The sequence below is a fragment of the Tenrec ecaudatus genome, chromosome 3 (assembly GCF_050624435.1).
Source record: "Tenrec ecaudatus isolate mTenEca1 chromosome 3, mTenEca1.hap1, whole genome shotgun sequence".
Taxonomy (NCBI): domain Eukaryota; kingdom Metazoa; phylum Chordata; class Mammalia; order Afrosoricida; family Tenrecidae; genus Tenrec; species Tenrec ecaudatus.
This window is the reverse complement of record NC_134532.1, coordinates 73,508,800-73,534,755: the sequence shown is the minus strand read 5'-3', so window position 1 is coordinate 73,534,755 and position 25,956 is coordinate 73,508,800. Positions and strand designations below refer to the sequence as shown.

The 25,956-nt window shown below is 40.1% G+C and overlaps 1 protein-coding gene across 3 annotated transcripts in view; it reads right to left on the bottom strand.

Moving 5' to 3' along the window:
- The window catches only part of INPP4B (inositol polyphosphate-4-phosphatase type II B), a 975,417-nt gene that overhangs the window by 265,864 nt on the left and 683,597 nt on the right, over positions 1–25,956 (bottom strand). For all 3 annotated transcript variants that reach the window (XM_075543753.1, XM_075543752.1, XM_075543754.1), the window contains 2 exons: positions 17,155–17,266; positions 10,176–10,248 (listed from right to left, as the gene is read on the bottom strand). In XM_075543753.1, coding sequence (XP_075399868.1) covers positions 10,176–10,248; positions 17,155–17,266 — 185 coding nt within the window. The remainder of the gene's footprint in view (positions 1–10,175; positions 10,249–17,154; positions 17,267–25,956) is intronic.

The following is a 25,956-nucleotide window of genomic DNA, read 5'->3' as shown; positions in this document are numbered from 1 at the left end:
TGATTAATGAGTCCTAAACTCTCCGCTGACCACCTGAAAGGCATCATCTAAGCATGCTGTGGGCACTCTGCTCTCTTTGAAGAAAACACTTTGGGCAAATCAACAATTAGGCAACCTATTAATTCAGGAAATCCCAATAATGTCCCCTATCTAACTTTTACACTACAGGGTCTGATCTTTCCAAACTCATAAGTCTCTAAAAAGCAATCCTAAGATTATATATTTCAGAATCTCGAGACAGAGTGGGATCCTTTTTCCAACCCAGTTTGACCTCCCCACCAAACCCCATATTGAACATCTAGAAAGTATGAAACACGAATACCCTCTGTGAATAATGAAATACCACATAATGGGGTACGATTTTTAATATTAGTAAAAATGCTCTGACTTCTAACGCTTATACAAATTTGTTACCAAGAATAAAAAGAAAGAAAGACCACATAATATGTTCTCCACTTAAAATTCTTGCTGGGTTGAAGATAGGAAGTTTTTATCACCCTCACATAAAAGGCAGGCATGGTATTCATGCATCAAATATTTAACAACGGACTACAAATGATGAATGCTTTTGTCAACTCCCCTACCTTCCTTTTCTAACGCTTCTCCGCCATAGCAGGGATACAATTTCAACGATTCAGTGCACATGCTCCAGCTGTGTAAATGAGCCTGCCACCTCCAGTCTGGTTCTGCAATGATGCTAAATGTTTCTGTAGGAGATGCTGTGCTGGCCTTACAATAGCTTCAACCCAGTAATAATAAGTGTGTGATCCTTCTTCAAAGTTATTTTTAAAGAGAGCCTTGTGAGTCTTATTGCCTACATTGTTTTGCGTGGTCTGCCAACACAATTACTAAAATGTTCATGGGATAGGGTCTAACAAGCAAAAGGCCCTTTGAGATAGTTGAGCTACATTGTGGCCGTCTGAAGAGGTTAATAAGGGAAAGCTCTGAGCTGGTTCATGTCTTGATAAAGTCCCCTTGAGGTTTCCCTACCAGGATGAACATACGGGGAAAAATACAAATGATGGCTATTTTCCTCCCAAGTTGTAGCACAACTCAAATTGCTAGAGTGTTTCTCCTGTGCGCTGCAGCAGGGTATTTTAACAAGGTAACGTGCCACCTGCTTTTCCATGGCTCTCGGCAACTGTGAAATCAAGCTGCTGCCATTTTGAAATATAAAAAAACAAACAAAAACCCTGCCAAATAAATGTTCAACTGAGTCAATACATAGACAACAAACACTAATAACTTCTTTGCTCAAGCAACTTGGGGCCTGGGAGCAGAACAGAAATGCTTTGCTCTTCCACGTCTGTCTATAAAGATGTGCTCAGAATGTCAGTGGTTTGGGCAAGAAATGGTGGACATTAGAATGCAAGGAATTGGAAAGCATCAGACACTGAGAACTCATTTTGGTCTGGCTGCCTTTCACATGTCTCCAGAGCTGCCCGTCTGTGGAGAGCTTTCTCTCTACTTTCGTGTGACCAAGATGCGGAGGATGTTACATATTTTTTAAAAGTCTGTCTTTATTGCTTTAAGTCTTACAAAATCATTTTTTAACGTACTGCAGATTTTTGTGGAGAATGCATTCATTCTGTAGCTTTTAATTATGCAGCTGTTTAATAGCTTAATGATTCAGCTTAATGTACATACATTGTCTATTTTGTAAATGCTACATTGTACTTACTAAAGATCAATCTTTGTAATCCAATTACATGGGGACACTCCCTCATTTGTACTTGAAAATATCTTAGATTTATGTACATCTTAAATATAGGTGTTTTGTTTTTTAAAAGATTGGATGAGAACGAAAAAGCTTAAACAGAGATCATAATACACTATCCCATGCGTGGTTACAGAAAAGAGTAAGAAAAATACTAACAGAAGTTCTGAAAATACACATACTAAAGTTGTCTTTTAAAAAATAAGGATCAATTGTTAAAAGAAAACTTTCTAACAAATGTATAATTACTTTTCTACAGGTGTCTTACGAAACCCAATTTCTACTGCTGCTTTTTTAAAATTTAAAAAATAAATAAAATTTAAAAGATATTAAGTGAGTTGAAAGAAACATTGTTACCCTAGTTTAGGCAAACCCACAGGTTCCTGGCCCTCGGATTACAGTGTAATGCCAAAACTAGAAATAGTGTTACAGGTGTTGGAATAACATGTCAATGTGATTACTGTAGGCACTTGGCCTGCAGGTGGTGAGTTTAGTATGTAGAATTTGTCCTTAACTATTGGATTTTCAGCAAAGGAATTGCTTACGCTGTTCATTTTCTGTCAGTAAAGGCATACTTTAGAAAGAAAGAAACTGGATCAGATGTCATGCGAAACAACCGGGATTGACAGGCAATTAATTCACTGGCCCCAGCACATTGTTTCTTGCCAAGATTGAGCTGTTCAAGGTATTCCTTGTGCTTGTGCCTCGAAGATACTTCTTTTCTGGCTGCATGTAGTCATCCTTTAAACTTCGTTCAACTAGAATCTTCTCCACGAGTCTTTTATGACCTCCAGCCCTCTTTTTGATCATCTCTAGCCCATCTGAATTACTGGTTTGTCCAGCTGAATTACCATTGTCTATGCAGGGTCTGTGTCTCCATTAAAATGTGAACTTTGCTAAACCGAGTGTTGTATTGCTTTACTTGTTTTATCATGTTATCACCTGCACCTAGGACCATTTTCCTTCAAGTGTACCCCAGATCATGCTAACGCCACGTGTGTCAGAGTAGAATTGTGCTCTGGAGCGTTCTCAATAGATGGCTTTCTGGAAGTAGATCGCCACCCATTCTTTTCAAACCTCCAACTTAGTCCTCATTTTCAGCAAAGAGTTTATGAACCATTTATTCTAGCCAGAAAATGGGTACTTAGCATACCCACTGCTATCACAGAAACCCTATGAAACAGGGCAGAACTGCTCCCTGGGGTTTCAGTCTGTATGGGCGCAGACTGGCACAAGTTTCTTCTGTGGTAGAACTGGTAGGTTTGAACTGCTGGCTTTGTATTTAGCAATGGAGCACTTCAACCACCTTGCTACCATCGATCCTTTAGGGCTCCCTCTGTACCTGCAAACCCAATGCCATTGGGCATACTCATAAGAACAAAGTAGAGCTGCTACATAAATTTCCCAGGCTATACTTGATACTTGTCTGCATGAAGAGATTAATGAAAACATGGTTGCTATAGCAAAATGTGTTGAAGAAATCAGATGGTACCCAGGTACCAGAAAGAACTGGGTTTTTAAAGGCGTGTCTTAAAGGTGTGTCTTAAAACCAGCAACCAGTGGGGAGGGAGGGGAAAAAAAGAGGACTTGATGCAAAGGGCTTAAGTGGAGAGCAAATGCTTTGAAAATGATTAGGGCAAAGGATGTACAGATGTGCTTTATACAAATGATGTTTGTGTATGTATAGATTGTGATAAGAGTTGTATGAGTCCCTAATAAAATGTTAAAAAAACAAAACAAAACCAGCAGCCATCTAAGTGAGGTGTAAGCCAAGTCCACAGGAAAAAGCACAACAGCCTCTGTGATCTAAGGATTGTATATAATAAAATCCAAGATCAGAGGAGGGAACCCTATTTGTGTTTAATCTGATCACCTGGTTTAAAAAGGGCTACTGGTGACAATGAAAGCCCACAGTCTATTTGCAGTGTCCTCGCTTGGATTATGCCTCTGGTGAATCCCTTGATATCAGAGAGATTAATCTGGATGTAGTTAGGCTAAAATTCAACACTTTATCACTTCTTCTCCCTTTTGACAAATTTTAAATTTGTTCTAGTTTCTATTATTTTCTGTTATCTTTCTGAGAGTGAAAGATGAGGCTTTCTACTTCCATAAAGTGTTACAGTCTCAGAAACCCACAGGGGAAATTCTCCTTCGTCCAACAAGGATGCAACGAGTAAAAATTGACCAGAAAACAGTACATTTGGAGTTGTGGTTTGATTATCTTTCAAGTGAGACTTTTCTATGATTTATTTTGTTAATGATGTTTTCTTTTGTCTGTTTTTCTTTATATACAATCCAGGATAGGTAAATCTATAGAGACAGTAACTGGATTAATAGTTTCTTGGTTCTTTGACAGTGGAGCTTGAGGCAGGTACAGCTGAGTCCTCAAAGAAACATCTTTGCTTCTCAATTCTCTCCAGAGGTCTTGTATAGCAGATTTACCTGGTACAGATGCCTTTTTGATCTCTTGACTGCTGCTGCCATGTGGATTTAAGCACTGATTGTGAATCCAAGCCACACAAAAGCCTTGATAACGTCAACCTTTTCTCCATTTATCATAATGTCACCTATGGGTCCAGTTGGGAGGATTTGGGCCTTTTTGACATTGACACATACTCCACACTGAAGGCTGCAACCCTTGATCTTCATCAGTAAGAACCTCAAGCCCTCCTTGCTTTCAGCAAGCAAGGCTGTGTCCTGTGAATATCCCAGGTTGATAATAAGCCTTCCTCCAGTCCTGATGCCATATTCTTCTTCATATCTTTGTTCAGGATACTAATTGAGTAAGTACGGGAAGAAAATACAACCCTGTAGCACAGCTTTCTTGACTGTGAAGCATGAACTATTCCTTTGTTCTGCTCCCCAAACAGCTGCTTGATTCATCTACTAGTTGGCATTCCAATCACTAACAATTATCAATGCATGGTGAATGCATATTTGATTAATTCCTGACTGGATTCATTGGTTGATTGATTTAATTTCTTCATCAGAGCTCTTGTGATTTGGCAAATATTTGAATAACAGTTACATTGATGAGATTTCCTTGAAAGTGGCTAGATGTAATCCTGTCACAGACAACACTGGGCTTCAAGATTGACTTGGCAATGTCCATGGAGACAATGAATGCCACATTGTGTTATTCACCACATAGTAAATCATATGATCATCTTGTTAGAAATGGCCAATCAGTCCCTTTCAGCTAATGCCTAAAATATTGATATTTCTGCCTTCTGTATAATTTTTGAAAATTTCCAATTTTCCTAGATTCGTACTTCGCATGGTCCAAGTTGTCAGAATTAGCAGTTGTAAAATTTCCTCACCTTGAGTTTTTCTCCATCATCAAATAAAGGTCCCGAAGGCTACACTTCCACAGGCTTTGCCTGATTCACTTCATCGTGGCCAATGTCACTTCAAAATAGCAGCTCCTCCTCAATAGCATTTTGAATGCCCACTGAGGTGTGGAGCCCATCCTTGCCACTCTCTCTGACCAAGTTCGTCAGTATATGACAATGTTTCAGCGTTGACGTGCATAAAACGTTCAGCACTTCCTTCCTCAGAAGTAGGGAGCCATTCTTGCTTCCTTATTTTCAGTCTGGAAGCTCAAATGAAACCTGTTCCCTTTAAGTGACCCTGCTGGCATTTGAAATACCCAGGACATAGCTTCCAGCATAACAGCAAACACAAGCTACCACAGCACACAAACGGACAGACACGCGGTGCTACCTGGGCACAATTCAGGATAGCAGCAAACCAGACACCTATGCTTTATGGTTGATCATGGGCTATAGCACACATGTTTTCAATGGCCAGGAGGGCACTGAGTAGCTTTTGTTTTCTATAAGGTGGGGAGGATATGGAGGGTAATCTAAATAAGTATGGGGACCTACCATCTAGACTGAGTTGGTACTTTTCTTTTTAAATTGAGCTATCTGTCGGGTCACATTTGCAAGTAGGAAAATCTAAGCCTCGAATCCATTTCTGACAAGAATAAAGGACCTCATGTGCCACTGTTCCCAGCTAGAGACAAGCTGCCTCAGTTTATATGACTCCAACCCCATGACCAGAGAGTGACTTTCTTATATTCAAAATTAACTTCCCCAATTTCCAAACCTCAAGGAATAAATAACTTTAAGATTTCTTGCCCATCCCATCCCATCCCATCTTACTTAAATAAGCACAGAATAAAGAGGTGAATGTATTGCTTTAACAACTTGATGCCATCTGATGAGGAAGTCAAAATGAACAAAACTTTCACATCTCCATTATGTGCTGTCATCCAGGTGTCTTCTTTTTTCAGGTGACATAAAAGGAACTTTTTTCCCCCATGAAGCCAAGTCCTCTCATACAGGAGTGCCAATGTTAACCCCACCCTTGCCATCATCCTCTCTGACTCTCGGTATCCACATTCAACTTGCAAGATGAACAGGCCAGAAAAGGGTGAGGGGCTTTAGGAGAGAGAGCCTTTTCTTTTTAGTCTTATAATAGAGAAGTAGATTTCTTGAATTATAAATGAAACCTCCAGAGATATAAATAGAGTAGCGAAGAGCTGCTGTGAGCTATGACATTCTTTTCTACTCACTCAACAAGCACTACATAACTCACTTGAGGCTGGCAAGTTCCGTGTAACACATTAATATGAAGACTGGGGAAGAATGACAATACTACCCTTGGCCTACAGATCCCCCACCCTTCTCTCTCTCTCTCTCTCACACACACACACACACTCTTACACAAGGATATAACGAATTAATTCAAAAGTTGCTGAGTCTACATAGACCAATAAATAGAGCCAAAGACAAAGTTACACATGGGTCAAAGTCATACATATTCTATATTTCTGCAGTGCAGATTTATGTTTTGAACAGGAATATTTCATGTACACTGCTTCCTATTTTTAAAACTCTAGGCTTTATGGCATTTATATCGAGTCTGACTTTTCCATAGTATAAAAGACACAGGAAGCGATAGGAACCTAGACCGACAGAGCTAGTCAGTGTTGCGTGCGCTAAGGAAAATTAGAAAAATGCTGGAATTAAGATGAGATATCACCATCAAACGTGTCATCTCCTTTCTACAAGAAAGGAGAAAAGCTGTCACCGTCTTTCGCTCCACTAAGTAAGATTTATACTGGAGCACACAGTCGCTCCCATCAATTACATGACAGTTATCATGGGCTGATTACAACTTATAAGTAAGAAATAATCCCATGGCCGTGTAGAAGAGGGAGTCCTGATGTTACAGTGGTTAATCACTTGGTGCTAACTGCAAGGTCAGTGGCGAGGAAGATGTGGAAGTCTGCTTACATGATGGTTACAGCCTTGGGAACCCCATGGGGAAGAATTACTCTGTGCTGTCAGGTCACTTTCAGGTCTCTGTGTGTCAACAATGACTCAGTGGCAACGAGGACAAGGTAAATGTATGTCATAATCTACTCAATAGCAATGGATTTGGGTTCTAATTTGGAAGAAGTCCCTTGGTAGAGCAGGTGGCTAAGCTTGACTACAAACTCACCCAGAGGCCCTCAGGGGAGTGAAGCCTGGTGGCCTGCTTCTGAAACATCCACCCTATGACAACTGAACAGAGCACAGTTCTCTCGGAACACAAGAGGTTGTCTGAAGCCAAAATCAACTCCATCAAAAAATGACTAATTTTTTAGTCTGGAAGAATAAATATGATTTCCAAGAGTTGTGCCTTGTAGAGTTTATGAATTAGGTATTAGGACAGTGGTTCTCAACCACCCTTCAATACAGTTCCTTATGTTGTGGTGAACCCCCAACCATAAAATTATTTTTGTTGTTACTTCATAACTGCAATTTTGCTACTGTTATGAATCAGGTGACTCCTGTGAAAGGGTCATTCGACCCCCAAAGGGGTTGAGACCCACAGGTTGAGAACTTCTGTATTAGGAACTAAAAATATATTTGTCTTCTTCCTTGGGTAATTTACATGCTTGTTTAAAGATTCATTTCTTTACCTTTGGAATTTTTGCTAAGCCAGTCAGTATCTTAATAAAACATTTTCTGCGCATACAAAGCCACAGTGTTCACATGAGTAAAGTGATTAAAATATGCTATGACTATAGTGCAAATATTTTGAAATTCACATGATGTATTTAAACTATCTTTAACCAGCGTGTAGTTTCGGCAGTCCAAACCTTATTTTTTAAATTGCCATTGAGGAAATGGAATCGGTTATCTGGGTCTATAAAATAAATAAGTCCACGTTTGGTCAGCTGTCACTTGGAAATATACATGTGGAGAGTATTATTGCATACTACTTTAGAAATTTTAACTACAGTGATTTTAACAGGCAATCTCGCAACACTGGCCTGGCATTTACATTCCATCTCTTGACAGCATAAGAGGTAAAACAGAGGGCCAGCAAAAATAGAGGATGTCCTCGGTACAACGGATGGATCCATCAGCCGTGACATCGCCAGTGTGTCCCGGGGACCAAGACTGTACCATGGGCCAGAGCAGGAGTTCCTTCGGTTGCACGTGAGTCGTCCTGAGAAGGAGCTAACCAACACCAGCCTACTCAAGATAGCAAGCACTTACCGTGTTCTTGGAATGTGCAAAACTTGGCATCATCAGCAGACTTTCACCATTCAGCATCAAAACTGAAAATCTATATGACATATCAGAGAATCTCCGAATCTTGAAGCTTCAACGCCATTTTGCGTCCTTTTACATCTTTCCAATTAAAAGACACACACACACACACACACACACAAAAGCAATTGCTTGCTTAGAAATCCGAGTTGCTGATTCTGAGTGGTGTCGCTGGTGGCCTATTGGAAGAGGGACAGACGGACGGATGCCCTGAGCTTTTATTAGAGGATGTTGAGTTTGGGCCTTCCTCAAAGTTGGGCTGAGCACACAATCTTAGAATAAATGCCACCATTTCCTATACTCTGGACGTTTTGGAGATTTAGAGGCAGATATTTCCCGGCAGCGTCACAACATAACAAGGTTCTCTTCCAGTTGTGAGTCTTGGGAGAGTGAGAATGCGCAGAAGGCACATTCTCAGGGAAGTACCATTTCTGCGCGTCTAAGATCAACGTCTGCTTCCATCAGCTACGCTGGCAGGAGCGTCACAGGCTGACTGAGCAGGAATTGTTCCAGCTTCCCAACACGTATTCCCACCAGCTGCTGGGAACTCCCGTCTCCCTCAGTCACCAAGAGATGAGGGTGAAGATGTCCCTACAGCTCTCATTCCACTGAATTCATGTGGTTAATGTGAATTTGTCCCTGTCTGAGTAGATAGACACAGGGTAAGGCATTGTCTTCCTAGCACTAATATTTTTAATGAAAAAGAAAAACCAGCTATAGATTTAGATCAACAAAGGGGCTTTAAAATTAATGGGAAAATTCTATTATTATTTGAGTCCCTTGCTACATGGACTTTCCATCTTTTAGGTATTATCTAGTCAAAGATTCAAAGCAGCTGTCTGCTTTGGTATGACCCCTCATGTGAGACAAGCACACTTTATTATTTTAAATGAAATTTTATCTGGAGGGTTCTGTGTTTCAATACAGTCAAGTGGGTGCCTTGGGGAAGACTTTCCTTTCTTCATTCTATTTTAGTAAAGGATTTCCTAGCAAAGCAAAACTGCTGTTAGTTTAAGGCGATATATCAGTGAGCCGCTCAAGTTCTTTATCACTCATTAATCTGATTATCATGTATGTCACTGCTTAACTGTGTAACAGGGCAGAGTAAAGAAAAAGAATACATCTTTTGTTGCAGTTCAAATGAACTAATTGCTAATTAACATCTTCTCATGAATAGCACCACCTGGAACTGAACAAGAACTTGAACAACCAAGTGGGGTTTGAGTAGATAAGCTCGAATGATGTCCTCATCTGCCAAACGGGGTGAATGCTAGCCCCTTCCTCAAAACATCTCTCAGAGGGTAAAGCAGGATGTGGAAAACATATAGTATCCATCTGCCACTGTAATGCTCACGCTTGATGCTGATGCTGAATGAGAGGATAAATGACATTAACATTCACAGATTAGTGATATAACTTTGCCCTGCCTGCTATGACATAGTTTTGAATTCTACCACATATTTTATTTATACATCTAATATATACATTTTATTTATTTATACATCTAATATTTATATATTTATAATTAATATATATACCTAATACCATATTTATTTATACATCTAATATATACATTTAATAACATTTTGTGGTTTTGTTTAAATTCACACCTATTTCCTTAAGTAATACAGTAGGCACATACACATTCAGGATTCTTTGTATGAGGTTCTGACTCTTCCTGCTGATTCCATGCATGCTTCTCAGGAGTACCAGTTTACATCTGTCTATTTGTCAACGATTCTGTGAGGCTCAATGTTAAATATATAAGAATATATAAGAAATATATAAGAAACCAAAATTTCTGTTTACATGTATCTATTGTAAGTAGCCCTAACTGAGGTACATACCTGCATTCAGGAAAGGTAAGTTATCTTTTCCGCTCACATTTTCTGGGCCTGTGCATTCACACACCAGTGCACACTAGGAAAGAATAAGAGAGAAAAAAGAAATATATGTGTGTATATACACACACATACTTCAAAAATAACTAAAATATAAATAAGTTTTATGTTATGGGCAAAATGTTTTAAAGTTCTGAACAAATAATTTTGTGAAAGTATTTCTCATCTTGTTTGATATAGTCATGAACTGCATTTCTGTCCCCAAATAGTTAAAGACTATTTAGGGAAAAGAAAAAAAAAAAAAAAGATCATCCCTCTCAGCATGCTAGATAGAAGTTCCTAGCAGAGTAAATTAGATATGACAAACTGAGTAGTTTTGTATTTCTTTCTTCTAAGATATCATATAAAAATTATATATGTATAATATATATAGCATCAAATAATATGAAATACTTATACAATCTGTATGCAAACCTATATATATATATCTTCAAAAATTCATGAAAAAAATCCATTATCTTGTCATTTCATTTTTCCAAGATTTCTAAATACACCTCATGTTTATGTATATAACAATTTCCAATTGTTCGCTGTTGACATAAAAAAAACCTCAAACTTTGAGTAATCCTGACTCATAGCAACCCTATAGGACAGAGTAAAACTTTTCCTGTGGGTTTCTAAGACTATAGCTCTTTATGGGAGTAGAAATCCTTATCTTTCTCTGTGGAGCAGCTAGTAGTTTGAACTGCTGACCTTGCAGTTAGCAGCCCAATGCATAACCACTATGCCACATAGACCAGCAACTGACCTTTGTATGCTAGCATTTTACCCTATGACCTTGTGCTCTCATTTATTAGTTCCAAGAGATTTCTCTCAAAGAGTTTTAGAATTTTCAACATAGACAATTAGGCCAGCTGTGAAGAAAAACAGTTCGACTTCTTTTAAAGGAGCCCAAAGCAAACCCACTGTCTCTGTTCCACTCTGACTCGTCCCTGCGGGGTTTCCGAGCTTCATCTGAGTCTTCACAGAAGCACACTGCCGCACTCTTCCCACAGCAGTGCCTGGTGGGTTTGCACTGCACACCTTTTGGTCAGCAGTCCCTGGCTTTACCAGTGTTCCCACAGAGCCCCTCGGTGTACGTAAATTCACTCCTAAATGAAATATATGTTGCAGCATCTAATTCCATCGGGAACAAAAGGGTCTTTTTGTCTCTGGCAAATGATAAAATATATGCTCACAAAGCATGGGGGCAGCTTTTACGTCACCTGATCTCTGGCATGCACATTAATAGAGAAGCCACATAACATTTCACGTAACGGCGACCACTCTTGATAAACAGAGAAGAGCGACAGAGAGGACTCCGCCGTGTTCCTTCTTAGCGAACTGTAAGAAGTTCCACTCGATCACTAAGCTAGCACGCTCACTTGGCTTTTGATACAGTAATAACTAACCGAGGGAAAAAAAAACTCTCTGGGCCAGGAGATTGACAAGGGACATATTTTCACACAAAGACCAACTTCAGTATTCATTTTCTTCTAGCCAGAAAAAAGGGATGGGAACACAGGAGACTGTTTTGACCTGTTTTGTTTTGTTCTTTTTTGACCTGTTTTGTTTTGTTCTTTAGGGGTTTTTTTGAGCAAATATACCAGATCCAAGTATAAACTGGTAAATGATAACAAAACATAATTTAAAAAAACTATTTTGGTGAGAATTTCTAAAGACCTGTATGTACAACTTGCCTCATGAGACTCCTGGATTTCAACATTTTCAGTAATTTTGTTTTTGTTTGTGCATATTGGGGTTTAGGTCAGATGTATTATGTCATTGGGAGTCACACTCTTGAATCTTGGTTATATGTTCCTCTATTTTTCAGTATATGAAATCCAGGATTGATGGACCTATAGGGAAAGAAATAAAATATGTGCTTCTGGGGGACGCAATGGTGGTGGTGGAGGTGGTGATGGTGGAGGTGGTGGTGGAGGTGGTGGTGGTGGGGTGTGTGTGTGTGTGTGTGTGTGTGTGTGTGTTTGTGTGTAAAAGGAGCTGTCAAGGAGTTCAAGAAAGAAAACAATGTTTTGAAATGGATTGTGGTAGCATTTGTACAATACTGCTTGTTGTGATTGAATTCTGGAATGATATATGTATTAACTCCCAATAAAATGGTTTTGAAAAAAGAGAGAGAAAGACTCCAAGAACTTAAGACTACCTCAGCCCTGGGGAGGTTGTATTTAAATTACTTGGTGCTCTTTCCTAACCGTTCTGCCTGTCTACCAGAGTCCACTGGGATACCACTCCGCCCAACCTTCCCATTCCCCTGCTCTGGCCCATTGAGATCTTGACAGCTAAGTTCACTACTTCTGATGTACGCCTCTCAAGCACATTGAGGGAAAGAAAAAGAATTAAAAACCACTGGTTAATGTGATTTTCTTTTTTCGTAGACTCTATTATTGACTCCTCTACCATAAAATTCATCACAGTATTTATAAAATTGCTCATGGGGAAAAAAATCTGTTTCCTGGTTATTTCATGCTCATATTGAGATGCCACTTTGTGGAAGGATTGAGTGACTGCAAAACAGCTCTTGATGTTTGGTGGCCTCTAAATCATTCCCCTAATCAATCCAAAGCCAGAGGTGATTCGTTCCCTCTTGTCACAGCCACTTTGGAAACACTTCCTGAACCACAGTGCAGTGATGCTTGATATACTAAAAATTCCTCATTGCTCTTGCTTCCCAGACTTCTCCTAGTCTCTCCAGTCAATAACTATGTTGTCGTTGTTACTGCTGTTGCTGTTGGGTGCCATCCAGTTGACTGCAACCCTTTGTAACCCTACGCACAATAGAATGAAGCAATGCCCAGTCTTGTGCCATGCTCCCAATTTTGCCTGTGCATAGGTCCATTGCCACAGCCACTGAGTCAATCCATCACCTAGAGGGTCTGTTCTCTTTTAATGCCTCTCATTTACCAAGCAGGAGGTCCTGCCGGGACGCATCTCTCCTGGCAAGTTGTGCAAAGTAGGTAAGACAAAATCTCCTCATGAATACAGAGCTGTTAAAATGACCTTTCTCCGTCAGCTCAAGGTTCTGATTTAGAATATATAATGGTTCTTTACTATGCAATAAAACCCAAGATTGTCAGTCTGATCTCCAAATTCTTTCATGATTTTTCCCAAACTTCAACATAATAGTTAGGTATGCAACTCTGAACCATCTTCTTTTCCAAAAGAGGATCATCATTTGTAATACAACTTATAGAAATAGTTTAGACTGAACCTTTCTGATGAAGAAGCCTGTAAGTCATAGAAATCAGGAAGGCCATTGTCACGAGCTATTGCTTGCCTTTAAATAAACCGTCCTACGTATTTGTCCTCAAAGGACTCTTTAGATTTCCTAATGGACCAATCGGGATTATTTTACAAAATGGATTCAGAAATCATATCACGTTCATACATTCTTGTATTCTATCCAAACTAGAAAGGACATATTTAAGACAATTACACCTGACAGAATTTTTACTGCAGTAAGGCTGGCCTAGTCAATGCGTCTGAATTACAGTGAACAAAGAGAGCGTGTTGGGGAGGGTCAAGGAATTAACAGGGCCAAATCCTGGAAAACCTTGCAACTGTGTAGCTGAAATGACTGCTGCTATTTTAGTTTATAGTTCTTGAGACGCCATTGGAGCAAAGACATATTTTGACTTGTATTTTAATACGTTCAGCCTGATGTTTTGTGGAGAATAAAGTATGATATGGGGGGTGGTTTAAGATGAAGAGGGCGGAAACATGAGGGAGAGCATTTTAAAGATTGTGAAAATCTAGGAGACAGATAATAGAGCTAGCAGTAAGGAGTCCTGAGTTGGGGTGTTGTGGTTTATTGTGAAGGTCGAGCCTATTTCCCTCAAAAGGAAAACACTCTCGATGCTGTCTTGGGCTCACTTAGCACACATGAAATCGCCATGGACCCTGCTGACTGGTTTTTTGTTTTGTTGTTTTGAACAACCTCATGACAACTTTAGGTCTCTCTGCACAGACCCCTCAAGGCCAGGCTGGGGACACACCCCATGCAGATGTGGACGCTTTACCAAGCTTCTTTGTAAAAGGTAAACAGTTGTAGGACCAGGCGTTTGGAACAGCCTAGTTTGGTTTGAGGCTGTACTGTGGGATCGCCTATGCCGGCAGCACAGATGCGAAACCATTTCGAATGTCTCTACAGAGTCCCCGAAGAGTTAGGCACAAGCTTTTGACCCAGTCCCAACAAGGTGGAGGTAGCGCTGGGGTCACAGCGGCGAGAGCCCTGGGCTGCAAACAAAAAGGTAGTGGGTTGATCGGAACCCATCAGCTACTCTGCCCTAGACCGAGCCGGCCACGTGCTGGACCACAGTCTCGCCTTAGAAACCAGCAGAGGCAGTTCTTGTCTGTCCCATGAGGCCACTCTGAGCTGGAATACACTCATCCGCCCATGAATAACCAAGTGCAAGACCCTCCTTACACGCTTCCCAGAAAAGAAATATGGACTCATGCAGAGGTTAGTAGAACAAGTGAGCACATGTGTGAGAGAAAAAGATCTTGGACTTGTATTTCTGCCAGGGGCCTTCAAAACACTTTGTAGAAAAATTCTGTTATTTTTTTCATTCCATTTGTCTGTGTTTATTTTTAAAAGGGGCTTTTTCAGCCCGTTTGTGTGTGTGTGTGTACATACACACAGGTGCACAACATTCTCTAAAATGTATATTACATTCAAGATTAGATATAATATTGTGCACTGGGACCATCAATCTTTTACCTGCTTCAGTCTACATAAGAGATAATGGGCCACCTTCACAGCTCACAATTATGGATAATTTCTATTTTCCTTTGCTTTCTCTTTTCATAATGTCAGTCAGCCATTAGCTTCTGTACTCAAATTATCACTCCTAATTTGTTATAGTTAATATATTTCAAGGGATTTTGATTTAAAATATCTGTTGAAGGATCCATGGATTTACATTTTTCATTACCCACCACTCTGAGAAGCCTGAGGACACACTGAACAATGTATGTATATATTTTTTTAATTTAATGTTCTCACATAACTCCTTTAAGAATCATGTAGTCTTTTACTGAGTTAAAAATAATTTTAGGGAGTGCTAAGGGATCCTGTAATCTTTTATCTATCTATCTATCTATCTATCTATCTATCTATCTATCTATCTATCTATCTATCTAACTATCTACCTACCTATCTACCTACCTACCTACCTAATGGTAAAAGGCTACAGTCGATGAAGAGTCCAGGCAGGACAGAGTTGGTACCAGCAATATTCGGAGTACTTACTATTTCATTCAGCTTAAGCAGCATGCACTGCCATGCAGCCTGCCACCCTCTGCCAATGCCAGTGTCTAGAACAGCTGGGTGATTTTGAAATTTGTGTGACAAATCCAGGAATGCTATAGAGGACTTTGGGTGGGGAGGGAGGTAATTGTCAAACTCATGTCATACCCCTAAGTGTACCAGTTTTACATTTATTGAAAGAGTATGGTTCCATTTGCAAGGTTTCTTCAGAGTAACGTAGTAAAGGAGCCAGGGGGTGCACTCTGGGGAAAATGGAGAGGCAGCTAGGCACGGATTCTGAAGCAGTAAAAAGAGTAGTGGTTGGAAAGGGAAAGTATTTCCTTTGGTGTCCTGGCACACCACTGCACAGTCAAGCAAGACTACATTTTAAGTCTGGGTTGCAGATCCCAAGATCCTCCAAAATTCTCCTTCTGTGATCTTGAAAGACGTATTTATGTGGTGGGAACAAAGTTGACCTTTACAAAAAATTCCAACTGATTATATGACAGGGCCTCACCTAAGACAGAGTCTGAAAGCAAACTTTCAGAGGAGCCTCTGAACAATGCCGCTGCGAAGCTGACCTTTTCAAGCATCCTGATTTTACATTGATGTCCACGGGCTCGGATACAGTCTCATGGAAAAGGAGGAAAACAGAATAAGGTTCTGCCCTGGGCGATAGGGTCACTATGAGTTCATATCAACTCAATGGCAGTGGGTTTGATTTTGGTTTATACTGTTCTCAAGCATAAGACAAAGGAATCTTGGATATTTTGTACAGGTGATGATTGGTTATTACGGAGAAACACCTCGATGTAACTGCTAAGTACTCAAAACCCAATGCATCTCCAGATAAGGAACACTAAAAAAAATTAGTAATGAGATTTTATCATGAAGGGGGAACAGAAGAAGAAAAGAAGATGACTGATGAAAGGTAGAAATTATTAGATAGTATGTAAAAAAATCTCATTGTCCTGAAGAGATACTTACAATTTTTCTCTCTCCTACATACCTTAATAAGCTAGATAATGGCATGCTGAAGACCAGACTTTAGGCTAATATTTCTATCAAATTTCTTTTGACTGGAGAAAAGAAAAGAGAAAACGAAGCTCCTGGGCAAAGATGAATCAAGTCCTGCATCCTGTGTGTCAGGAAAGGTATTTGAGCAACAAGTGACACATCCCACCTCCAGAACGGCCCTGCCACTGTACACGCTTTCCAGCTCCCTGCTGTGCAAGTTCACCCAGCGCAGAGGTCTCCTGAGAGGTGTCCTTCTTGGCATAAAAATGATATCCGAGTTGCAATGGCACCTCCATCAAAGTAGGGTTCGGGAGTAGAGAGCAGGAGCTTTAGCAAACAGCCCTCCCAGAATCTTCCGTGCGTATCAGTTAGGCTTAATTACGGCAGAATGCAATGACCAGCAATACTTTTGTTCTGACCGAGAAGAGGCAGTTTCAGCAAGGGAGCAGCAACGAGGAAGGTGTTTCTGAGTGACCCATGGCTTTGCAGGGTGCATGCAGGGCAGCCCTCTGGTTCAGAGGCAGACGCACATATTGTACTCCAATCCAGAGCTGATTTCTCATTTGGCTTTTGAATAATGAGCGTTGGAGCCCCACAGGGGCGACCATGATGCAGGCATGCATGAACGTAATTTGTGCAGTGAGCTGACCGAGATCTTACCTTTTGGGCCTGCACATCTGTCGAGACCTGGTCAGCTCCCCAATCCTCTATCTCTCCCATCTTCACGACAGTGACTTCTATGGTGCCAACAACTTTGCCACCATCTGACGTTCTGCAACCCAAATAAATGAAATAGAAAGGTAAGAATCTTCTCGCTCCTTGAAGCATATCCAATGCAAATGTTTTCCTGAAACTAAGAAGGTGGTCATTCACTTCATTTGCCTTAATTACACAATCTGCCTACAACATAAAGAACCATATCGATGTGGGTAGCTGTTAACAGAAATGATTTGAATCTGTAAGGCAAAACGACTCCATAAAGGTCAAACATCAACAAGGTTCTCAGGAGTAACTTCAAGGAAAGATCACGGATCAATGTCTTATTTTGTAACTCTGAATATCTGTTATAGCATAAACATTGGCCCTTTTATAACTACTGCATGGGTGAACATTCCCCGGCTGTCATAGAAATTATAGATGGATAAAATAGAATGGAATATAAAAATCCCCTCTACAGGAAGGAGATAAATAGTTCACTTAAGGCCAGATACATTCTCTCTGTGCTACACTTTCCTGTTGACAAGCCCCATGGAGCTATGCTGATGGCAGCCAGAGCCTTGGAGCTGGAGGAGCCATGTCTCCACGCCAATGATAAGATGTTTTCCACACCACTGGATCCACAAGTCTTTTCACCCACTGGCCTGTGATCTTCCTGCACTCGGCGCCATTGCATGTGCTGTCTGAAGAGAAAGTTATAGACATATGGGCTAATATCGGACTTATGGACTTGATCTGGACTGGGCTGGGATGTTTCTTAATATTCTATTATTATTTGATATAAAGCTCTTACATATATGCGAGTGTCCTGGATTGGTTTCTGTCGTCAATCCAGATGAACATAATATGGTGCCTTGGGAGTGGGATACTGGAGAAACAAATCATGAAGAGAGAGAGTGGATGCTTGTTTGACCTCTGCCTCATGGCAGTGTTTCTTCTTTGGATAGCCAGAGGTCAGATATGGCTTTGAAGTCTACTGCGTTGTTTTCTGGAAAGAATGTGGGAATTTAAAGTTTGATTCTTAGAAATCATCTTTGGTTAATCCTGTCTAAAATGGTAAAAATGATTGTGATAAATGTGAATCTTGAGCTCAGGTAGCAAAATCGTCTCTTGAATTTCTCAGAGACCATGCTGTTTAGTGAAAATGGCTGACAGTAAGTCAAAATGGCTGACAGAAGGCGCGACCCTAGCTTGATTCAGTCAGAGGTCTGAGGCAATATTTTGTGTCACTGGAATGGTTTAGGTAAGGATTAAGATAAATTAGATAAGTATTGAACTTTACTGCTTTAAGAATGGAGCTCAGGATCTGATTCTCCTATGTTTATACTGATTTCTTCTGCATATTGTTATTGATATAATGCTTGCTAGGTGACCACCTAGAGCATCACAAGACAGGTTGAGTCTGGCCACTGACACCCATGGATCTGGTCCACAGGGACTAGAGGAGAAGATGAGGGCAGGTTGACTGGTCTGAAGTCCATGAACTAGCACAAGGAGGCTAGGGTTGTTGAGACTTTGTGATGGGGCCGCTGGTTTAAAAAGAAGTTAGCTAATGGGGACCCTGATGAGACTACATGAGGCAGCCCACATTGAGTTGACCAGAACCCTACCAGATGAAGAGAAGATTTTTGAACCTGTGAATTGGTGCACATTGCTGCTGACTTTATGGATGACCTGTCCTGATCTGACTTTGCTTATGTATGCGGACTCACAAGGTTCCAACCGGCATTAAGATTCTTCACATCAAAGAAAATGATTATCTCCTCAGAGAACTGGCCTGATATAAATGGTCATTATAGAAATTGGATGGCCAAAATTGGGTGGATAAAGGCATGAAGTGGCTGGATTATAGTGTAGGTATTAATTTAACTGCAATTGTTAAGCATAGAATATTATTTTGTTTACTTACAGAATATGTTTAAATCAGTGTGGTGCATATTGAATTGTATGCATTTTAGTTTTTTCCTGTTAAGTAAAGATATGATTTTATTATTGTTTATTAAAAATGATGTATTACTACAGAGTCGTGTAAGAATGTCAAGTTGACAAGGGGTACTCTGTGGAAGTCACATAATCTGTCAACTTGTGAAGGGGTGGAGTCTAGCCAGTCGATCAGGTCACAGCTTGATGTCCTCACTTGGAGGTGCGAAGGAGATAAATAGCTCACTGGAGGGCAGAAACACTTTATCTCTGCTACACATTCCTGTTGACAAGCCACATGGAGCTACACTAATGGCAGCCAGAGGTTTGGAGCTGGAGGAGCCACATGGAGACCCACACCAGTACTAAGATGCTTCCACCACCACTGGATCCATAAGACTTTGCACCCACTGGCCTGTGATCTTCCTGTACTTGGCATCATTGCATGTGTTGTATGAGTCTGAAGAGGAATTTATAGACTGTACTGGATATATGGGCTAATATTTGACTTGATCTGGGCTGGGATATTTCTTAATATACAATTAATTACTCTTTGATATCAACCTCTCACTTACATTAAAAAAAATCCCCTTTACGATGGGAACATTTGTTGTGAAATCATACTTTGTCTCTTTTCCCTCGCTTCATTTTTCAATAGAAAGGCAGGGCAAAAAGAAAATTCCCCTCTAATGAACATACGATAATTAATGTACATGTAGAACAGAATAGAACAGCAGAAATAATTTGATATATCCTATGACTCTCTAAAGGAGTCCTAGAGGCGCAGTGTTAAGTGTTAGGCTGTGAGCTGAACGGTAGGTGGTTCAGACCACCAGTAGCTTCCAAAGCTGCTTGTTCCCATTAGGATTTACCATCTCATAAACTCCAAGGGACAGTTTTCTTCTGTCCGACTGGACTGCTCTGAGTCAGAAATGCTTCCAGAGCAGTTGGTATTTCTTTCTGGGAGCCCTAGGTGGTGCGAAATGTTAACATACCATGCTAACCAAAAGGATGGAGATTGAGTCCACCCTCAAGTGCCTCCGATGAAAGGCTTAATGAAGGAATAGTCATGAAGACCCCAAGGGGTAGAGCTCTCCTTTGACACATGTGGGTTTCCTTGAGTTGGAATCAAATTTTCAGCATCTGGTTTTTATTACCAAGAAAGGCCCATCACTGCCAGCTCAACTCCAATTCAGAGAGATCCTATTAAGACTCCAAAGGAAAACTCACAGCAACTGAGCTGATTCTGTCTCCTAGTGACTCTGCAGGACAGAGTTGCACTGTTCCTGTGAGTTTCTAATTCTGTATTTCTTAATGGGAGTAGAAAGCTGAGTTTTTTTTCTGTGAGCAGCTGCTGGGTTTGAACTGCCAACCTTAGGGTTGGCAGCCCAGTGCATAACCATTATACCACCATGGCTCCTATAAGACAAGGCTATAAATCTGGGCAGGTGCAGGCTACTCCATTTTTCTTGATGGAGCTGCTGGTGGGTTCCAGTCACTGACCTTTCCGTTCATAGTCCAACACTCCATGTGCTTTGCTACCAGGGCTCCTTAAGATAAAGAAACATTCCAAAAGATGGAAACCCTTGCCTGAAGTAACCAAATGGCAAAACCAGAAACTCGGATGCCTGTCTTCTTCAAGTCTATTGTTCACTGAGCTACCCTTCTGTATTACATGACAATGATAAGATTTTTTATTACTAAAGGTTGACAATACTAATTCCTCTTACAGTTTCGGTTTCTCAAGAACCACTATAAAATAAATGGCGCCATCATGATCTTCTTCCCTTGACATTATTGTGAAATCAAAAAGGCACCAGGTTTTATGTGTTGTTTTCTGACTGTTATCGCCTATATCTATTCATAATTGACTAGATAATAGAGGTCATGTGATCATTCACTTTCTTCTTTAAAGTCATGTTGTCTTCTGGAGCTTAAATTTAAGTAAATACGAACACCAGTTATTGCCTTCTAAAATGTCACTATTTTTTTTAACTAGCAGTGTCAGAAAATAAAAATAGGAAAATTAGTATAAGTAGTTTACCAAAATACTAATTAAAGCAATGAATAAATTAGGTGAAAATGAAACCCGATTATAAAACTATATCTGCATGTACAAATAAAAAAGCACCCTTTCAACGACACTGTTAAAGAAATTGAAATCAGAAAACTGGTGGCATGTCGGCACAGCTAATGCCAGAGTATGCTACCATAAAGGCCATGCCCCTAGAATGAAAGACCTGATTAGCTTGTTAAACAGCCTTACAATTTCTTACTCAACTATGAAACCAATTCCTCTGGGTGATTTTAAAAGGAGTGGAAATTACAACTGAATGTCAGTTATTTGAGAGTAACGTAAAAACTTTGGCAATAATAAGACACACACACCCAACAGGTTACGATACATGTCTTAAAACTATTATTAACTCCAGCCTGGGTGTGCTTCTCCGTAATTCATTTAACACTTTAGCATTTTAAATATGGCATAATAACTTGTCACAATTCATGGGTGACGCATCTCTGGACAATACTTAATACTGTGAGAGTCTAACTCAAAACCTAATTGGCAGTATTAGCTCTTTTCTAGAAATTTGCTGATTCAGTTTCCCCTGCAAATGGCCATCAATATCAATTACAGACCCTTTCTTCTTCTAATAGGAATTATTTTTTGTAATTGCTTGCAGCAAAGTGAGTTAGTTTAACTCCTCAGAAATACAAACCCTGAAGTGCTTTAAAATGTTTCTTAACTTGAATTAATCCAAACAATTAATGTAGTGATTGAAAACTGATAGTGGAATTTTCAGACTTCCCTTGGGCTGGCTAAATATTGAACACAGAAGTTTAAAGTATCTGCTAGGGTGTAACCTTGGACAAATTACCTCACCAAATGCAAATTAATTTACCTGTTAAATTGTAGATAAAAATAATTTTTCTCTAAGGATTAAATTAAGTGAGATGATTTATGTAAAGTGCTTAGCTTGGTTCCTTTCACAAAAGGTGTACTTCTCCCCTCTTCCCTGGGAAAAAAACAGCATGGAGGCCACACTTGACCTCCTCTAGTTTCCAAGGCTGATTGCCTCTGGCAGCGACCTCACATGCCTCCCAAGCACTCTCTACTTCTCACTGCAAAAGCAACAGAACTCAAAGAAACTGCTCATGATGATGAGCTCATTTAGAAAGGCTCAGGACCCACCACCTCTTTCAGGATAGTTTCTTCTCTGTTGTCCCTGAAGGCAGGCCTCGGTATGGCCCTCCTCCTCTCTGCCTGGCCTCTGCCCTGCTAAAACAATGTTACAAAGCTCTTTCAGAGATGCCAAATTAATGTCCAAAGTACATCCCAATCTGCTATAACCCTCAACTCAAAAGACGCTCAGCTCTAGCTCTGTGTTCAGCAAACCCAGGTGCCCCAATAAAGTTCCCCAGAAGCACCCCATTCTACAAGTCAGCCTCCTGCATCAATGTTTGACTTGCTTTGTGGGCCAGGAAGTCCACTGGTCTCTCATGCTCTCATTCCCGGCTCTGCTTCTGCTGGTCCTCTGCCACACTTCCAGTGTCAAAGTTTGCTCCTGGATCAAAGAGGTTCAATGTCCAGGGATCTTGGGGTTCACTCTACTCCTGACACTTCCATTTTGCTGATAGTAAAATCCTATTTCCTGCTTTAAAAATATTAATATTTATTGGAGCTCTTAGATAAAGCATAATTTGCAATTGCTGCCCCCATCAGTTTTGAAATATTTTCTTTCTACTTGAGCTCTTTTGATAACAGCTCCCCTTTACTGCTGCCTCCCCTAGGAACCCTTATTGTTATAGTATATATTATTTAAAAAAAATTTTTTTGGCTGTATCTTTTTTTTGTTTGTTTGTTTTTTCTTTTTTTTTAACATTTTATTAGGGACTCACACAACTCTTATCACAATCCATACATATACATACATCAATTGTATAAAGCACATCCATACATTCCCTGACCCAATCATTCTCAAAACATTCGCTCTCCACTTAAGCCCTTTGCATCAGGTCCTCTTTTTTTCCCCCTCCCTCCCCGCTCCCCCTCCCAATGTTTTTGGCTGTATCTTAAGCCATCCAATGTATCCATTCACCCACAATTCTAATATTCCTTCCCCTTGAGTGGCGTTATACATTCAGCATTGCTATAAGCTTCCCTGTCCCCCTTTCCCCCACCTCTCTTCCCATACTCTCAGGGAATCATTACTCCCATTACTGTTTCTAAAGAATTATCTATCTCGTCATTGAATAAGCTTAATTATACAAATGAGCATATGCAGGTCTAACAAGATTAAGGAGGTAATAACAAAGGCCATAATAGTAAGGGGAAGAACTATTAACAAAACTAGGAGATAGTTATGTGTTTCATCAGTGCGATATTGTACCCTGTATTTATCATTCCTTCCATGTGACCCTTCTGTGAGAGACTGTCTGATTATTTTATGGGGGTTGGGGCTGGGGGTGGATACCTCCACCCATCAACACCTCATGATCACACAGGCTGGTGTGTTTCTTCCATGTGGACTGTGTTGCTTCCCTGCTAGATGGCCACTTGTTTAACTCCAGTCCCATTGACAGTATATCTTTTAATAGCTGGGCACCATCAGCCTTCTTCACCACATTTGCTATGCACCAATTTTGTGTCCAGCAATCGCGTGGAGAAGGTAAGTATCATACATTGCCACGTTATTAGAACAAGTCGTTCTTGTACTGAGCTAAGATTGAAGCAGAGGTCCAAAGTCCATCTGTTTCCTTGTATTTACATATATACAAGGGGGTACCCCCCAAAAGGATGTGATGTGAGGGGGATAGTGCATTTGGAGTTTATTCCACCAGGTCAGACTGTTAATCAAGCTTTCTATTTAGAGGTTCTGAGAAGATTGCATAACAATATGTGACATAAAAGACCTGATTTGTTGCACATGGGGGCTGGTTTTACACACCACCCCAAGGCACCTGCTCACAGAGCCATCTCAGTGCACCGGTTTTGACAAAAAACACCATGCCTCTCTTGTCCTTCGCATCTTACTTACCTGAACTTGTTCCATGCTGCTTGTTTTTGTTTCTGCGAATGAAGAGGGATAGCAATTTGATGACATGGAAGAGGGGAAGAACAAAATGAGGGAGGAAAAAGAAAAAACTATGGGGAAAAAAAGAGGGGGTGCTATTAGCCATCCAAACAGATGAGTTTGAAAACTGTTTCCAAGAATGGAATCACAGATTTGACAAATGTATTAAGTGTAATCGAGAGTACTTTGAAGGTGCTAAGGTTGTTTTGTAAAAAAAATTTTAAATTCATAGCCTTGGAAAAAAAGTCCATTTTGGGGGGGGGTTACCCCCTCATATATATAATAGACAAATATATATATATATATGTAATTTTTATTTTTGAGGCGGCTCATTTTATACCCAGTAGGAGGCCATCATAGTTGACCCTATTAACAGTCAGTCGTTGAATCATATAATCCCATCTGTGTCTTCCTCTGCCTTCTCACTCCGACCCTTGAGCAAAAGGCGGCTGGTCTGGTGGGAGGACCAGAGGCAATGACAAGAAGTGCGGCACTGAAGTGCTCATGACATTGAACTTCCCTTCTCTTCATCTACTCATGGCAGTCAAAGCACTTCTACTGTCAATAATTCATTTAATAATTTGATATGCTCCGGAAATTTTAGCAAAACAAAAGTGATTGAGTTCTCTTTGGAGACACTAAAATTTGCTAGATAGATGCTAATGTTGTAAAACTTACATTTCTAGCAGGGAAACTAGTTGAACACAAGTTTACAACCAATTACAATACAAGCCACCCTTTCAAAAGTACTAGGTATATAGATGGATATGCACTAAATTATCAAACTGTAATTTAAAACATAGTTCGATCCCCTTGTTTAAAGTATTCAGCGACTTTTCATTTCACTGAAAAAAATTCCTTACCTCATATGTGCCTCTTTACTAACTAGTCATCACAGTGCGTATTGTCTGCTGGCTTGCTGCATGTCTTCTTTTTATTTATTTATTTATCTATCTATCTATCTATCTATCTATTTATTTATTTATTTATCTATCTATTTATTTATTTATTTATTGCTGCATGTCTTCTTTGGTGAAGTATCCGTGCCTGTTCTCTGTCCATTTTTTTCATGAGATTATAGTTCTGTCGTTGAGATGTTGACATTTTCTATACTTTTATTAGTCCCTTTTTGATATATTGCTGCCTTATTTTACATTTGGTTTTGCCAACCTAAAGGCTCTCCTTCCACCCTTGTGGTGCAGCCTGTGGTGCCCCATTCAGTGTCACTCAGTCTGTACTGTGCTGACTCACTTTGTGCGTTTCTGAGACTTGACTGTTCATGAGAGTAGAAAGCTCGGTCTTTTGGTTCACATAAGTACTTAATTTTTTATGAATTTCCCATTGTCTAGTTTGCCCTCTGTTGTTTTTACATGAAAAGGATTTGGGCCTTTAAGTTTGTCCCTATGTTTTCTTTAATGATTTTTGTGGTTTCACATTTAGGTATTTGATTCATCCTGAGTTAGTTTTGATATTCTGTAAGAGGTATGAATTCTATCTCATTTTTCCACACATGGATATTCAATTTTTCCAGCACCATTTGTTACCAAGACTCTCTTCAAAACAATTCAGCCATCAAATCCATTTAATGTGTTTCAATACTGTGTCAAAGATTGGACAGTTTGAACTGACCAAAACCCATGGCCACTGCTATCAAGTCTATTTTGACTCATCGGAACTCTAGAGATGGTTTTCCAGACTCTGGATCTTTACAGGAGGAGACAGCTTCCTCTTGCCCTGGGAAACAGGTTGG